The 18,726-nt window shown below is 41.0% G+C and overlaps 1 protein-coding gene across 1 annotated transcript; it reads right to left on the bottom strand.

The window, feature by feature from the left end:
- Positions 1 to 4,101: 4,101 nt before the first annotated feature.
- On the bottom strand, positions 4,102 to 12,571 carry S1PR1 (sphingosine-1-phosphate receptor 1). Its single transcript, XM_077277847.1, has 2 exons — positions 12,382 to 12,571; positions 4,102 to 8,519 (listed from the first exon to the last, which is right to left on the bottom strand). The coding sequence occupies exon 2, from the start codon at positions 8,445 to 8,447 to the stop codon at positions 7,323 to 7,325; it is 1,125 nt and encodes a 374-aa protein (XP_077133962.1). The 5' UTR covers positions 8,448 to 8,519; positions 12,382 to 12,571; the 3' UTR covers positions 4,102 to 7,322.
- Positions 12,572 to 18,726: the final 6,155 nt, after the last annotated feature.

Here is an 18,726-nt window from a genome sequence, read left to right as displayed (position 1 = left end):
CATCAGTGTGGCATCCGTTTTTTCTTGTATGCAAATAAAAGAAAATTGCGAGTTCTTTTACCCAATAATCAGTGAAAAATGGACAGTACTTAGAAATTGGCTTCTGTGTGCTCTCAGAAACATTGATTGGAAGATGGAAATTTGACCTGTGATGATGCATGTAAAGCACGAACATTTGAACTGCGTCACAGACTGTACTGTTCTATCTGGGAAAATACAGAACACAAAAAACAGATGTCTGAATGAGGTCTAAGACTCTGTTTTGTGCTTTCCCTCTGTTATTCCTTCTGGAAATGTATAAATAAATTGATAACTGGGAATTACCTGTGTGTACTTATTAAGTCTGATACAAACATCACTGATTGGACATCGTCAGACTGTACAGATATACCCCGTTAAATGGGTTGTCCACCACTAGGACAACCCCTTCCTGATCTAAATGTTTGGCCCCAATAAAATAAAATAATAAAGCCTATACTCACCCGCAGTGTCGGCACTCGATCTCCCCAGGGCTCCTGTGCTGTTGTTGTGACACTTGAGCCCGGCGCCCAATCAGCGATGGCGTCACTGTCCCAGGCTTCTGTCGAATTGATCATGAAGAGCAAGTCAGGGCTGCAACTGATCTCTGACTTCCTCTTCAAGTTCAATTCGACAGAAAGGGGTGATAGTGACTCCAGCGCTGATTGGGCGCCGGGCATCATGGGTCACAGGATCCCCGGGAAGTGCGAGTACCAAAACCACGGGTTTCACACTAGGTATGTCCTCTCCTACTTGACATTTCCATGATTGATATAGTGATTCTACCAGTTTAATCCTCATCCTCTTCGTTTATTCTGACACACTTCAATACTATTAGGTGATTTCTCATTTCCATGACTGGTGGAAGCTGGTTTCCAGTAAGTGACTCCCAGATCCTGTGTGGATCTCTTCCAAGGTTAAGGCCCTATGTAATGACCGACTGCAATACAACTCATCACAACTTCCTACATCAGATGTAAGGCTCACTGGACACTGGCATGCAGACAGATATACAGCCAAAGACTTTTTCATTAACACTTCGATGACTATTGAGTGTTCCTGAGCAAGATAGAGCTATACTTATGTACCATGCAAAACTAATTGCATCATTCTAATGACAGTAAGGACTCCTCCTGCTTTGAGGAAGATATCCAGTACTTAAAAGGAAAATGTACCTAAGGGCTAACACGCACTAACCTACCTGCCTGTTATGCACGGCACTGTTCTTCCTTGGCACAGACCGTTCCTGCCAGGGATTCAAAAGCCTCTGCTGACATCACATCTACAGAGTGGAGGATTCTGTTTCGGTCCACTCTGTCGACAGACTTCCAAGGTCATTCTGATTGACAACCGTATCCACACTGCCTAACTGGGGAGCTATCTATCTGTCAATCAGAATGAGTCTGAAGTCACACCTATCACGTCAGCAGAGGCAGCTGATTCCCTGGCAGGAGCGGTCTGTGCACACAGGCAGGTAAGTTCCAATTACCTAAATGTTAGTGCTTAGGTACTTTTTTGTTTTTTGGTAAAGTCTCAGATATACCCTTTAATAAAACACAATTTATTTTAAAAGTATTTTGATGGCTTTGTACAAGTATGTTTGTTGTAGTTTTTTTAGGATGGTAAATGTAACTTGCATTTTTCAGGGGTTCTTCGAGCCCTATACAGAAAGTCTATGTGAAACCCCCCCCCAAAAAAAAACTATTTGTAATTTTTACCACCAGAAAAAAAACATTATGTAAATATCTGACTGCAGAGTTTTGGGGGAAGAAATAATCTTATAGAAAGCTTTACAAAGAAAACCCCTTTTTCCAGAACTTTCTTTTCCCTGTGTAAGACATTCATACAAATGTGAAAGTCTTTTATGATATTTTGTAAAGAATGCATTCATCATTAAGGTAGCTCAACTTTCCCCTCTTCTATAGATTCAGCTTATAAATTTAGTTATCCTCCAGTCATTACAAAAACTGGTCGAAGATCTCCAGTCAAGCAAAAGTTCTTCAGTGCTTATTTTCAGTGCTTATTTAGACTGCACACTCCGGCTGGCATGACCAGTGGTCAACTCAGATCACGAGACCCTGATGACATCATTACAGGTTCTTGTGCACTTCTATGTTGTTGTCTGCTTATGATTGGTCAGGGACATACAGAGAAGAGAAGTACACGCCCCCGATGAAAAATATCTAATAACACGCACTTAGATTAATGAAAGTTAACTCATTAGGTGCCAAATATTTGACAGTTATTTGAATGTCTGCCTCCACTAGGCGTATACGCCTGAAAATGATGCACGTCAGAGCGTACGTTCACTCTTTCAGCACCATTGTAAGTTATGGCCCCGTCAGCACATAAGCCCAAATCACATTTTGCGAGGAGATTCGGACGTGTGTTATTTTCTGCTGTTTAAACTCTGCAGTGGATAGGTCTGACGGTAACGTACCCTTATTCTGTGATCACCCCAGAGGATAACCTTTTATTCAGGTAAATAACTAGTGTATTCTGCTGCATTTTTCACGTGACATTGTTTTTGTTTTATTTAAGTGGTGAAAAAAAAATATGAAATTTGAAAAAAAAAAATTTGCTTGTGTCACCATTTTCTGAAAGTCGTAACATTTTCATTTTTCGGGACATAGAGCTGTGTTTTATTGTATCCCAAGGTGATCTTTTTATTGATTCATTCTGGGGTAGATATGATGTTTTCATTGCCTTGTATGATATTTTTTTGTCTAGTTGCAACTAAACCCCCTCCCCCCAATTCTGGCGTTTTGATTTTTTTCTTCTTGTTATGTGTTTTTTTTTTTATTTCTTAATTTTTAATGGAGGTAAGTAGGATGATATCAACTTTTATATTTAAAGAAAAAAAAAACATTTTTTCAAATTTTCACTGTATTTGTTAGTCCCCTGAGGGGATTGTGCTACATACAGTAATGCCGCAACATTGGCTGGCTTTCACAGCACAGGAGTACCATCATGACAGGCACAGGTGTCTTCAGCAGACCCCTGGCCATCATGGTCACCCATTAGAGCGCCGAGATCACATCACGGGAGGAACAATGGGCGTATGGAATGGTGGGCGCATTATAAATGCCGCTGTCACAGATTAACAGCTGCAGGCTCAGCTCTGTTCCATCTGCCTGTTAGAGGCATATGATGGCTCAGTATCACAGCCATCATCTGCCAGCAAAGATGTGCGCTTGGCTTGCGAGTCCACATCAAAGTTAGGGAACCATCATAATACGTACCCAGTACATCATATGTCATTAAGAGCTTAAAAACGTTGTCCAATTTTATCACAGCGTGCACTGTAAGGATTCTGTGGCACCAGCAGCAAAACCAAGCAGTCATGTGACCACAAGTTTACGATATCTATACTCACAGCCACATTCCAACTAGACGTGTGCTGACTTTTGTGAAAAACCTGGACAACCCCTTTAATGCTCACCCACATGAGAACTAATTTGACTTCTACAAGTGTCTCAATCCCAGGGTCAAAATCCTCTGGAAGATTTTATATACAAAATCTTAAAGATGATTCCAGCTCTTTATAAACATAGCATTTTGGGTGCCTTTAGGAAAAATGCAGTGCTTTGTGCAGTGCGGCCCAATGTTAGCCAGCAGCCTATGGCAAATTATGAAACGCAAACTTTTTGGTGACTAAAATAAATAGAAAATTTTAAAAAATGCTCGAAAATGATGGCCGCCAAAAATGTACAAAGTACCTCAATGAGTTATATTATGTAGAACTATAAGGCGTCTGCTCCGGTTTTTCCTTGGGTTGCTGGCCTGGTAAGGATGTCACTATGGAAAATTACTGAAGAGGCCAATGTTTTTCAATGATCTTCTTTCCAGGCATTCATTGGTGTGACCTATAAATCACATGTGTGCTGCACTTCAGCCCCTGCCTGAGAACCCTGTGAATACACTCTCCGCTCTCTTGGGATTTCCTGTCTGGCCATTCTTTCGCAGATGGTATTTCCTGGATCCTTACAATGTCCCGGATCCTTCATTCCAACCATATTTGGAAATGGCCAGAATGACTTTGTCTGCGACATCATTCACAAATTAGAACGGATCACGCAAAGGTAATTACAAAATTATCAGTTTTATTACAGGTTTACAATACAGTATTTCTATGTGCAAATCCAACAAGAAGAGTCAGGTTTTTTAAATACTATGTAAAAAAAACAAAATAAAAACACACAAAAACAAACAAAAATGTCTGTGTAATTGCACCGGTAAAAAAATACTAAAATAAGAACACAATAATAAGTATTACAAATGGCGCATTAAGAGCACCTGTGAATAACTTGCATTTAGAACAACGCAGCTTTTTGCATCATCTGAGAAGAAGGCTTCCCAAATGGAAATATTAAAACTACTTTTGCGTTAAAAAGGTTTGTCAAAGATTTAAAAAAAATGCTGACAGTAGACAATATGACCCAAAAAACCTTATTCCCACTACTCCAGCAACTTCAGGGATCCCTGTGAGTCTTTGTTTGCCTTCCTGACCAATGGCATGCCCATACATCTATGTGACCGCTGCAGCCAATCACTGGCTTTAGAAGCCTCATGGCGTTCATGCAGGTATCTCCGCAGTAATCAAGTGCATGTATGACGCGGTCACAAAGTAAGCGAAGACTAGGGGGGACCTACGAACCGGCAGCGTGGGGCCAGCAGAGGTCTTAATAGGTAAATATTGGTATTTTTTAATTTTTTTTATTTAAGCACATTCCCTACTAGAAGACGTTTCATTACATTCCGGACAACCCTATTAACCATTACATTAGAAAAACAATTTCATGTTGCAGAATTACAGCTTGTCGGAGAAGAGTCACCCAGTCTGGTGAGATACGAGCGCCATGTCTTTTAGAGGTCGGGCAGCCCAATAGTCACAGATTAGTGCACCCCTATCTATCACCTTCTCTCCAGGATGCTCACAATAAGTGCTTACTTTTCTCATCTTTTTGATCTATGGCTCCAATTTTGGAAGCAACATTTTGCACTAGATATTAAAGAAATTGTGTTTTAAATAATCAGCAGCTTGGAGTTCAGTCATTTTATGTAGCTCCGTTTCTGAAACCCAACAACTCCCTAATATCTGATGCACTGAAGCTCCAGCGTGCGGCTAAAGAGGTTGCATGGAATTAGAAAAAAAAAGGATATGTTTTTCCTAGAAAGAGCTCCATTCCTATGCAGGGTCTGAATCTAGTACTGAAGTCCTGACCCATAAAATTGAAATCATGAAATTGCAATACCAACCACAGCCTGTAGACAAGAGTGGCGCTATTTAATGCAATAACTCAGCCACTTTCTTCTACTGGTCTACAACCCAATGAAAGGACTAAATGAATCATCATGGATTGTTGATTGTATTTTAGGACAAAACATTCTGAATTTACAATAAGTTATTGATTTAATAGAGAAGACAGACAATGGCTACTTTAACATGCCGTATACCTGATGTCTTGAGACATATACTTCTGGACAGATGTAATATCCAGTAGGAGCTACGAAGGTCCCTAGGATACGTGCCCCCCATCGACTGACTATGGGGAATAAGGCTCCGTTTACATTACGCCACTTCTCAGACATGAGGTGCAGGGGGTCTTACAATCTCCATGTTCCTAAGGTACATTCACAAGGTGGTGACTAGTCCATATATTTTAGAGGACCCGTCACTTCCCATAAATACGTATTATTTTACTTGGTGTAAATCCCGCTACTCTCCTGAATCGGGCATTACTTTTCTTTAGTCACTGTACCTCTTCATTCCTGAAAATGGCTCTATCTTCCATATATGGAAATATAGGATTTTTTTTAGCCAATTGGGTGGGAACTCAACTCTTATAGGACCATTCCCAGTTGGCTAAAAAAATCTATTCTTATACACAGGGATGATGGGCCAATATTGCAGGAATGGAGAGATGCTGGAACAAGTTTAGATAACACCAGATTAAGGAGAACAGCGGCATTTACACCAGGAAAATATATTTCTGGAAAGTGACAGGTCCTCTTTATATAGACTAAATGAAATGTGATCTTATCTAGTATGTGAAGGATTGTCTAAAAACCTTTAACCTGCCCTAATGAATCTCACATGAAGCCTGTATGTTATTGTACAACTACAGCCTACAGCACTGTGGCTTTACAAGGCACATAGGACCATCTGGACTAACCCAGGACACAGTTGGAGAACACTTATTCCCTTTAAGGAGGACCAGTCGCCAGATCAAAAGTGGTCAGTTTTTCCATAATTTATTCTGTCTGCTCCCCTGAATATGCTGGTTTTTATTTTTTCTAAATCTGCCATATGGTTCCAGAGATATGGTTTTTTTTATTTAGTGCTAATTTTTATAATCTTTATCAGGAAGGCGTGGCTCACAGGGTAATTATGCAGAGCAGCCTAAAGACATGCCCCCAAGGAATCCTGCGAGCCACACCCCTATGGAATCTTATGAACCACGCCCCCTTTGCAAAGACCATAAAGATCAGCACTAAATAAAAAGGCCCATATCTCTGGATCCGTGTGATGGATTTAAAAACAAATCATATCTGAATATTCAGTGGAGCAGTGCGACTAAAATAAAAAGAAAAACTGGAGAAAAAATAGGAAAAATTAGAGATTGCAACATTTTAATCATTTAATATTAGAAAAGGCTAAAAAAAAGTGTAAGAGCTCAGCCTCATCCGACCCTGCTGATTTTTGTATACTGATGTAACAGCTGAATCTGTCGTTTGACACTTTTTGGGGTTGCATTGCTTGTGCATTCGATAACGCTGAATGATCTTTTAAGGCTATGCAGCATGTCTAATAGTGGTTTTATGTAAAACCTCAGATTAGTGGTAAACTCAGCTCTGCTCCATCTGTATACCATCACGTGACCCAGAGTTCGGAACGAGCATGTAGTGTAATGACTTTCTCTAGTTCATAGATCATCTGCACCATTCACAGACTTTGTTACAAAGAACGATAATTGGACTCCGCCATACAGGACAGTTACATAGGAGACAGGTAACCTCCTGCCCCGTTTTCTCTTGTGGAGCCTGGTTCTATATTAAGAGGGTAAGTGATGTTAGATCCCAAATTCACACTGTTCATGGAGCAAACAATCCGCATGATACGTGAGGCTAGACCTCATCCTACCAATGTCTGTGCAGCTTACATGCTCCTCATCCTTCCATGAAATGTCCACTCCTTTCCACCCAGTTCTATGTTATCGTGCTGGGCTCAGTGCACACTTGGCATTATCCAGATGAATTTCCCTTCATATAAAAACATGTAATCTCAGTCTGTGACCCATGTTCTAGGATGATGACGTCACATTTCCTGAAGACATGATGGTCCCATGGTATTCCATCTCATCTTTCTGAGGGTGCGAAGAGTTGTCCGACTTGCTCCTACTGAACTCCATCCCTGTGATGATGGGTCTCTTAACTTTTATTTCTGGATTCAGAATGGGGCAGTGGCAACAACATGCCATTTTAAGGAAGGCACGCCTCATCTCCCTGTTGGTCAAGGTGTAGATGATGGGGTTAGTGGCTGAATTAAGAACTGCGAGAGCCAGAAAGTACTCGGCCTTGAAGAGAACCTGGCAGGCCCTGACATCACAGCCGACATCCAGTAAGAGAAAAATGAAGAGCGGCGACCAGCATACAATGAACGCACTTAAGACAATGATGACTGTTTTAAGCAAGGCCATAGATTTTTCCGAACTCCTACTCGTCCTTGCACAGTTTCTTCTGAAGGTCAAACTTCTGCTCCTCGTTCTTACCAAGAAGTAAATCCTGGCATATAGAACAACAATGGATAACAATAAAATGCTGAAAATGCTGGTGCAAAAGAGGATGTAATGTTTATGGTACAAGGGGAGCACGGTGGAGCAAAGGCTCATGTTATCCATACAGTTCCATCCCATGAGCGGAAGTCCTCCGAGACACAACGACAGCAACCAGCATCCACTAATCAGAAGGAACGACCTGGAGCTTTTGCTACCATTGTGGAGCTTCATTTTTAACATGGTAATACAACGCTCGATAGCAATCGCCAAGAGGCTGAAGACTGAGGCAGAGAGAGCCACAAACATACTCCCTTCCCGAATAAACCATTGCACAGGTGTTAACCTGTATGTGTTGGATCCAGAAAGGAGAATGTTGGCTGTGTACGCCGCCCCAGCTAGTAAGTCAGAGAGCGCCAGATTACCAATGAAGTAATACATGGGTCGATGAAACTTCTTGGTTCTCCAGATAGTAAGAAGCACCAGGACATTCTCCAGTACAATGAAGCAGCAGATAATGATGAAGATGATGGAGGTCGGCTTCAGATCGTTGGTGGAGTTAGTCTTATACTTCCCTGTATAATTGTAATGGGTTACAATCGTCTCATGGCTGTAGTAAAGGCTCTTCTTATGAGAATGCTCGGTGGGAGTCATGGCTGCTGGAATTGTCCAATACAACACTAGATGGCGGTAGTGCTTCTTAAATTAGGCACTTCTGAACTTTTCCTGAAAAAAAATCATAATAACGTTAGGGTCAATGTTCTTGGTTATCTGGTGATTTTTACTACTATGATGCCTACGGCTACCGAATTGTCATCTGATAAACAGATAATGACCACATTTCGAATGGTAAGGTGAGATCTACAAATTTGGAAGAATTTCTACCCCTAAATATATATGACCACAACATTAAGCAGATTCCCATAGGTAAATTTTTTTTTGCATGAAGCTAGAAAACAGAATTACAACTTCTCCAGATGAACCTGGGACACGTTATGGTTTAACCAACCCAACTTTCAACCACAAAGATGCAGCTTCCATATGTTATATCGATATACCAGAGCTGGATGTACTTACTGAAAGCTAATGCAGGTGTAACTACGAACTATCAATAGGACATTATTCATCTGCTCTACTCACATTTGCTTCTTTTTCTAGTGACAAGACATACACTACTGGAAACCAGACCTACTGGAAACCAGACCTACTGGAAACTTGACCTACTGGAAACTTGACCTACTGGAAACCTGACCGACCCCATTATAGGTCTAAGGGGTCAATCTGGCACAAATTGGGTCTGTCAAATGATGGATCTGTAAAGAATTCTGTTTTTCTTTTCCTATGGCCCTGTTTACACTGTGATTTTGCAGTGCACCTATGACTCTACCGGGATTTCTGTCTGTATCGCTGAAAAACAGGATTCAGATGGAATTACTGAAGGAGCCAAAGAGGACACAAATGTACTCCCTTTGTGGTTTTTTCCAGTGGTACCCATGTTTTCAGACAGGCATCAGAGTATAGTCTACTACATTTTTTTGCTTGTCTGAAAGGACAAACATCACTGGAAAAAAAAGCAGAGTACACTTGAACTCAGGTTGTGCGATTGCACTCTGTGCCTTGATCAGAGGTTCTGTCTGAATTAAGTTTTTAGGGAGGATTCAGACAAAAGCCCTGTAGAGTCATAGGCGCCCAACATAAAGGAGTGTGAACAGGGCCAAATGGGATTTACGTCCAAAGCAGATCTGTGCCATAGCTGATGCAAACAGAAGCAGGGAGCCCCATTGCCCCATTAATTAACAGGTCCCAGGTTATATTAGATCTGATGAATAAAAAGCATCATACAGAATTGTTATTGCCATTCTAACAAGAAGCACCCAATGGAAGCTAGACCAACCACAAAATAATCAGTGGGGCCCCTCTGCTCCCATTTACATCAGTTATACAACAAGTCCATCATGGACATTAATTACATTTGTTTAGATAAAGGGAATTCCTGAACACAGGTGTGAACCTAGTCTTGGCTATTTCTTTTGGTTAACCTTACAATTTAATGTTTTTGGGGGCTTTTTATGGCAAAAACACCTATATCGATGCAGTACACCAGTCATTTGTGCCAAATTATAAGCTCAGCTCTGCAGGGCACACAATAAACCCTGCACTAGATGCGGACCGTCCTCTATATAGCGGCTGTCCAGAAGTAGTAGAGCGTAGTAGAAATCTGTATGATGTCACTCTGCTCTAAAGAAAGCTTCTGCTCTCTGTGGGGTAAGCTCCTCTTTTTTGCGGAACTTATGATAAATCTTGGCTAACATTGAGCTGGAAGAAAGGAAATGAAGGGAATCGGATAAAAGTACATGTTGTTCAGCATCCAGGGGAAGCTGTGTACGGTGACCAGATGTGACAGAACATGGGGAGTTTCTTAAAGAACTGATGGGGAAAATGTATCAGGGATATTTATGTGGGCAACATGTCTTTTCAAACCAAGTTCATGCCACTTTTCTTTACAAAGAAGCAAAAGAATTCTTGTTTAGAGGATGTGATGTGGCAGGAAGAGGTATAAAATTTTCAAGGGCTAAGGATTAGGTTAGGGACAGGATAAGGGTTAGGGTTATGGCTAGGGATAGGGTTAGAGATAATCTAAGGGTTAGGGTTATGGCTAGGGTTAAGAATAAAAGGTAAGCTAAGGGTTAGAGCTTTGGCTAGGGATAGGGTTAGAGATAATCTAAGTAGGGTTATGGCTAGGAATAGGGTTAGAGATATCTAAGGGTTAGGGTTATGGCTAGGGATAGGGTTAGATATAATCTAAGGGTTAGGGTTTTAGCTAGGGATGGGGTTAGAGATAATCTAAGGGTTAGGGCTTTGGATAAGGATAGGGTTAGAGATAACCTAAGGGTTAATGTTTTAGCTAGGGATAGGGTTAGAGATCATCTAAGGGTTAGGGCTATGGCTAGGGATAGAGTTATAGATAATCTAAGGGTTAGTGTTTTAGATAGGGATAGGGCTAGATATCATCTAGGGGTTAGGGCTATGGCTAGAGATAGGGTTAGAGATAATCTAAGGGTAAGGGCTTTGGCTAAGGATAGGGTTAGAGGTAATCTAAGGGTTAGGGCTATGGCTATGGATACGGTTAGAGACAATCTAAGGGTTAGGGTTATAGCTAGGGATAAGGATAGGTCAATAACATTGATATACAAAGTAAAAAGAAAAATTAAAGCCATAATGTTTTATGTTTAAAACACTTAAAATCTTATGTCTGATTACAGTAAAATTGGAAAAACAACTAGAAAGACAAAGCACAGACTAGAAATAAATCAATGTTTTAACTAAATTACAATACATATGTTTGGGTAGTAAGTGATTCAATACTAGACTGGTGGGAGTATGTTACCTCTTCCCATATACCCATATTCACCTGGCTAATGATGGGAGAGTGACAGTTCTGATGTGAGAACACTGTGTACAACGCTGTATTATAGGCTAGTGCTATACAGAAGCCTTTGACACGCTGAATGTCAATGGTATCCCTTTTATTATAACATGTTATACTAATTAATTTTGGACATCTCTTTTAGCAATGAAGCATTGAGGACTATGCAGTATGGACATGACGGACCAATTACATTGATCTTTACAGTGTACGATCAAAGCAAGCAGGTTCTTATAAATCATTAATAAGGCTACAAGCACAATGAATTTCAAGGATTTGCCATCCTGAAACTTATGAATTAATTACAGGGCAGTATTTGAGATTCTGAAAGTAGTTAACATAAGTTTTCCCTTCTGTCTAGGAGCGCTCATTCACTGGAGGTAATTAGTTTTGTTGTTAATCAAAGGAGCCATTAGCTTAAGTACAAATAGTTGCAGCTATATGCGTTTACATAGGTGCAAGACTTCAAGGGATCCAAATACACTGCAGACCCCTGTATGGGTACAGTGCCCCCCAACAGACAGATTAGTATAAAACTCCTGAAGACGTGATTGCTTTATTGTCATTGCTATTTTGGATCTAAGTCTGGAGACTGACTGAAGGAGAGGTAGCACTTTCTAAGCAAATTAATGTGTATTTCTGTAGACATCACCTATCTGATCAAATCAATTAATTGCTGTATTTTATGTCTGATCACGTATATCATATATCCCCTCTGATGCTTTGAAGTCTCTTTCCATGTTTCCAAAATCATGGCTCGTGACAAATGGCAATCAATGTAATGGATGGGAGCATTTTTTTTAATTAATACTAGGGAAGCAGTCATTGAAGATACTGCAAGACCCAGGCTAGCTATTCCCATGGGAAAACTGTCAGTGGTAGCATAAAATATAGACACTTCTTGAAAATTCATTTTTTCTGGTTAGCCAATAAAGTTATAACTCCTATATTACTTTTATCATAAAAGTGATTAACGTCACATAAAAATGCCACATCATTTCAGTTCTGTGTCCAATATAATCTATCAGGTGGCGCCTGCATTATACAGTACATCATGCAATATCTGATTGTATCCACCACGTATCTAATCACTGTGCTACCATACACGGCGCTGCTACAATTAGGATTAGTGGTATGTAGAGTCGCTGCCATACACCATACCTTAGTGTGAGAGTGAACTTCTGGCTTGCAGTCCGCAGACTTCCCTTCTCCGGGACAATAAACTTTTTGAATATCTTCCCATGTGGTTAAATTATTCCAGAAATGACAAATCCTTCACTTCACGAAGAAACCTCATATCTGCATTCATTCCTGCTCAGTGGTGTCCCCATACAAGTGTCCTCAGAGCTGTGAGGGTTATGTCTATCTCTACACTGTAGAAACCCTTCTCCACCCACCAGCTCCTCCTCTCATGATGCTATCACAGCTCTTACCAAGGAAACTACATACGCAGACTTTTCTGCAGATCTACTGAGATTATGATGTGGCTTTACAAGTGAAGCCCTATAAAGGACTGTCCACATGAATACATGGGTATCACAGTACCAACAATGTGGATGTAATCTGAAATAATCTCACCCACACACTGTGGAGAAAATCGGAGATGTAATCTGACCCTTCCTGCAGATTATTTACCTTATGTACACGTTCAGTATTTGATGAGTTTATTACCTCAGTATCTGTAAGCCAAAATGAGGAGAAGAACAATCAGAGCAAAGGTATAAAGTCCATTTTCACACTTCAGTATTTGCTCAGTATTTTACCTCAGTATTTGTAAGCCAAAACCAGGAGAGAACAATCAGATGAAATAGAAACACGTCACCACTTTTGTATTTTTCAACCATTCCTGGTTTTGCACAGCAGAAAGAAGAAAGAAAAAAAAATCCAGCAATGGGTGTAGGTGAACGAAAAAATAACTTTTATTCCATATTGTTAAAAAATCATTCCAAGAATATCCTTTGTCGGACACATAGCTTCATATGAACAGATCAGCACTTTTCAACGTTAAGTCTTTTTCATGATCTTGAAGACTAAAGTCGAAACGCGTTGATCTGTTCATATGAAGCTATGTGCCCGACAAAGGATATTCTTGGAATGATTTTTTAACAATATGGAATAAAAGTAATTTTTTTAGTTCACCCACGCCTATTGCTGGATTTTTTTTTTCTTTATCTTTCTGCTGTGCATCATTTGGCTACTCCACCAGATCCGTGCAAGGTGTTGGTTGACTTTGGGGAGTCGGATTGAAGGCTTGGTAAGCTGACTACATATTTTTTGTATGCTATTCCTGGTTTTGGCTACAAATATTGATGTAAAAAACTCACCAAATACTGAACGTGTGCACGTGGAGTTGAGGAGAAACCACATTACCACAACAAAATCTGCATGATTCAGTGTGATTTTACTGATGTGTACTAACAAATTACCCAAAGGGTAAACAGACCCAATTTAAAGTGAGCCTGTTAGAAACTACAGACAGTGTCAGGTTGGCGCTGCTATGGTGATTAAAATGATATCTGGGGCGAAGAAATCAGTCTTGTTGTTCTTGTGTAATCAGTGTTAGAAGTTTTCAGTTAATGAGATGCCAGTGTTCCAGGGCAGGACTGTAGGCAGAGTCTTATCTTCCTGCTCTAAGCCAGAGAAACCAAGGAGAGACCTGCCCACAGGCCACCCGAAGCACAAATAGTCTGTCTCTATAATGAGGAACATGTCTGTGCTCTGGGGCAGGACTGTAGGCAGAGTCTTATCTTCCTGCTCTAAGCCAGAGAAACCAAGGAAAGACCTGCCCACAGGCCGACCCGAAGCACAAATAGTCTGTCTCTATAATGAGGAACATGTCTGTGCTCTGGGGCAGGACTGTAGGCAGAGTCTTATCTTCCTGCTCTAAGCCAGAGAAACCAAGGAAAGACCTGCCCACAGGCCGACCCGAAGCACAAATAGTCTGTCTCTATAATGAGGAACATGTCTGTGCTCTGGGGCAGGACTGTAGGCAGAGTCTTATCTTCCTGCTCTAAGCCAGAGAAACCAAGGAAAGACCTGCCCACAGGCCGACCCGAAGCACAAATAGTCTGTCTCTATAATGAGGAACATGTCTGTGCTCTGGGGCAGGACTGTAGGCAGCGTCTTATCTTCCTGCTCTAAGCCAGAGAAACCAAGGAAAGACCTGCCCACAGGCCGACCCGAAGCACAAATAGTCTGTCTCTATAATGAGGAACATGTCTGTGCTCTGGGGCAGGACTGTAGGCAGAGTCTTATCTTCCTGCTCTAAGCCAGAGAAACCAAGGAGAGACCTGCCCACAGGCCACCCGAAGCACAAATAGTCTGTCTCTATAATGAGGAACATGTCTGTGCTCTGGGGCAGGACTGTAGTCAGAGTCTTATCTTCCTGCTCTAAGCCAGAGAAACCAAGGAAAGACCTGCCCACAGGCCGACCCGAAGCACAAATAGTCTGTCTCTATAATGAGGAACATGTCTGTGCTCTGGGGCAGGACTGTAGTCAGAGTCTTATCTTCCTGCTCTAAGCCAGAGAAACCAAGGAAAGACCTGCCCACAGGCCGCTCCGAAGCACAAAACAGTCTGTCTCTCTCTCAGTCTCTATGATGGAGAACATGTTTGTGCTTCGGGGCGGCCTGTGGGCAGGTCTTTCCTTGGTTTCTCTGGCTTAGAGCAGGAAGATAAGACTGCCTACAGTCCTGCCCGGGAGCACGGGCATCTCCTTAGCTGAAAACTTCTAACACTGATTACACAATAACCACAAACAGATTTATTCACCCCAGGTATCATTTTAATCAGTGTAACAGCGTCAACCTGACAATACCTGTAGTTTACTTAGCAAAATCCTGCTGACAGGTTCACTTTAAGGGATTTGTGATTAAAACTTGACTTTTATTGAAATTAGTCTAATATAAATGGTCTAGATTGATATTAAAAAAACTAAAGTGGTATTACTGTGTAATAAATCCTAATAGAATCCTATATCAAGCATCATTGTCCTATCAGTTATCATTGCTCCTACCTAGATTAATGGCTGCAGTCCACTAGTTAGTGTAGTCTTGTGAATATATGTATGGTAGTAAATATTGGATATAGAACTACTAAAGCTGATTCAGATTGGCCCATAGCCTCCCCGACATGTTTCGCCTAAACAGGCTTCATTGGGGGCTCAGGTTAGAATAGAAACTGTAAATTTTGTCCTTTATGCACATGTGGAGTATTTGGTCAGTATTTTACATCAGTATTTGCAAGACAAAACCAGGCGTGGAACAGTCAGAGGAAAAGTATAATAGAAACACATCACCACTTCTGTATTTATCACCCACTCCTGGTTTTAGTTTACAAATATTAAAAAAACTCAACATGGCCTAAGAGCTGTGGAGAAGCCACATTACCACAGCAAAATGGGCATGATTCATTGTGATTTTACTGATGTGGACTCTGGACAACACTTAGCATAACTGCTGTGTGCACATGTCTGATGCCTTGCTTCTCACAATTTTTTTCCAGTATTTTTCGTGGTGTTGGGTTTTTCAAACATACTTTTGGGCAATTTTTTTTTACACAAATGCAGGTTATTTTTTGGGGGGTAAGAAGTACTCAAAAAAGCACATCAGCACATCACCTAAAAATGCTAGAAAGCCACTACAAAAAAGACAACCGTTTGCAGTGCATGTCATATTTTCCTACAGACTTACAACCAAAAAAAACACTGTTTGTAGAAGCAACCTGAAATGCACAAAACATGAAAAGAGATAACTGACATATAAATCTCTATCTCTACTACATCAATACATAAAACCATCTCCAATACAGTTATGGTGAAACAGACAGTACAGGCTCAGTTTGAGGTTTATGTCTAGGGATTTAGAGCCTTTGGACCCCACCTCTAAAAATGAGTCAGCAAAGGTTCAATTTCACTTTGTAAATACATCAATGATTAGAAAGTCTTTCATGTTGCTAATGTAAAAACGGTTGCCTTATACAGTATATCTGTAGTTTTTTACAAGAGTCTTAAAGTATCAGTAGGGCTTAAAATGTTACTGATGGTGAAGCTGCACCTACATGTAGGGATTTCTACGATTCTTATTTTACTTGTATAGTACCATTATATTTCAAAGCGCTTTACAGATATCATCATAATCACTCTCCCCATTGGGGATCACAATCAAAATTCTCTATCAGTATTCAAGGTCATAACTGGGGAGACAGGGCACTCGGGCATTTGCCCCACTCACAGTCAACAGGAAGTGCCACTGGGACACCTGATGCAGTGGTCCAAGATATCTCAGGTGATTGGTATTCTGTTACCCCAGGAGTGGGATTTGCCGTTCTCCTAGCTGGTTGTAAAACTGACAGCTTAAAGAACATGAAAACGCCAACTCCCTGAATTCAATTGAACAAGCGTCTATCAGGTGTGAGTAAAATTAAAGCTCTAATTTCTGACCTCTTACAGGTCAGGGTGAAGTCAGCAGTGTGATCAGATCAGCTAATCACACCGCTGATGTTACACATGCAGGTGATTGGGTATGTGCTCCAATACAGCTGGAAACAGGTTTTTTTTTTTGGGGGAGAGGGACTTTTTGAGGGGATATAGTGGGGGGAAAGTAAGAGAACAAAATGGGGTTAAAAGGGTGAGCTCTCAGTATGAGAAGTGTGAGGGGACAGTATGGGGAGATAATATACTAGGACAGTATGGGATGAATAGTGTGAGAGGACAGTATGGGGGAGAAATGTGTGAGGGGAAAGTAAGGGGAAATAAAACTGCAAGGCAACAGGATGGGGAGAAAAGTGTGAGGTGACAGCATGAGAGAGAAAATGTGAGAGGACAGTATGGGCATAATATGAGGAGACAGGATGGAGGGAGAAATGTGTGAGGGGACAGTATGCAATGAAAAGTGTGAGATAACAATATGGGGGAGTGTGAGGGAATAGTACGGGTAAGAAAAGTGTGAGGGGACAGTATGGGGGAAATACTGTGAAGGGATAGTATGGGGAAAAATGTGTGAGGTGACAGTAAAGGGAGATAAAAATGTGAGGGGACAGGATGGGGAGAAAAGTGATAGATGTTATATGGCTTTGGGGTATTGGAGGAATATGAGGGTGTGTGCGGGGACAATATGTGGAAAGAAAAGTGTGAGGGGACAGTATGGGGGAATTGATGGAATAGTATAGGGGAGAAAAATGTGAGGGGGAGGTATGGGAGGGAATAGTGTGACATAGTATGGGGGAATGTGAGGGAACAGAATGGAGTGAGTGTGAGTGGGACAGTATGATGGGGAAGTGTGAAGGGACAGCTTGGGGGATGGAGTATAAGAGGACAGTATGGGCGGGAAAAAGTGTAAGGGGACAATATGGAGATGAAAGTGTTAGGGGTTAGTATGGGGTGGAAAAGTGTGAGGAGGCCGTATGGGGATGGGAAGTGTGGGACTGGGTAAACTGAGGGGCAGTATAGAGATGCGGCAGCATGGGGGGACATTGTAAGTGGACACAGCATGGAGGACACAGTATGAATATTGGGGATGAGGAGGTACACAGTGTGAAGGGACCCAGTATGGAAAGTGGGCAACATGGTGGGGGACATTTTAGACAGTATACTGGTCATCACTAATCAGAGCGGAAAGTGGGGCAGTTACTGTATAGCTAATAAGGGAGGACAATGTGGCAGTCATAGGTAATAAAGGTGGACAGTGGTAGCTATATTTCATAAGAACGGAGGAGATATTTTATAGGAGTATAGTGTAAAGGCCATATACAATCAGAAGGACAGTGTGGGGTAATATTTTGTGCAGAGAGCACTGAGAGGGGCAACTATTTATTCAAGGGAATTCAGAGCAGTGCAGATATATTTTTATTTTGGAGGATTATAATGACACTGTTATTTTTAAGGGCAATGTGTCATGATGTGCTGCTGAAGACAGAAGAGAGCAGTCTGCAAGGATGAACCACCAATGTGAAAAGACATCATGGCATCTGGACAATATGGTAAAGAAAAGAGAATGACTGCAACTAGAGAATATGTCACCTATAAAGTATAAAGAAGTAATTGGTTATTTGTGATACTGACAATGTCTCATCAGTACCGTGATTCCTGTATGGTCCACAGTCTGATGGGGACAGTTAACAACAACTCCCAATATCTCCTTACCATTAATAAGGATATACAGCTCTGGCAAAAATTAAGAGCTCTCTGCTAAATGTTCAGCTTGTCTGATTTTTCTCTTTATAGGTATATTTTTGAGTAAAATGTAAATTGTTCTTTCAAACCTCAAATAATGCAAAAAAAAACAAGTTCATAATCATTTAGAAACAATATTAATGTTTTAACTCAGGAAGAGTTCAGAAATCAATATTTTGTGGAATAACCATGATTGTTAATCACATCTTTCATGCGTCTTGGCATGCTTTCCACCAGTCTTTCACACTGCTTCTGGTGCAAAAATGTAAGCAGTTCTTCTTTGTTTGATGGCTTGTGACTATCCATCATCCTCCTGATTACATTCCAGAGATTTT

Source organism: Ranitomeya variabilis, chromosome 8, assembly GCF_051348905.1.
Source record: "Ranitomeya variabilis isolate aRanVar5 chromosome 8, aRanVar5.hap1, whole genome shotgun sequence".
NCBI lineage: Eukaryota > Metazoa > Chordata > Amphibia > Anura > Dendrobatidae > Ranitomeya > Ranitomeya variabilis.
This window is presented reverse-complemented; position numbering and strand designations above follow the sequence as displayed.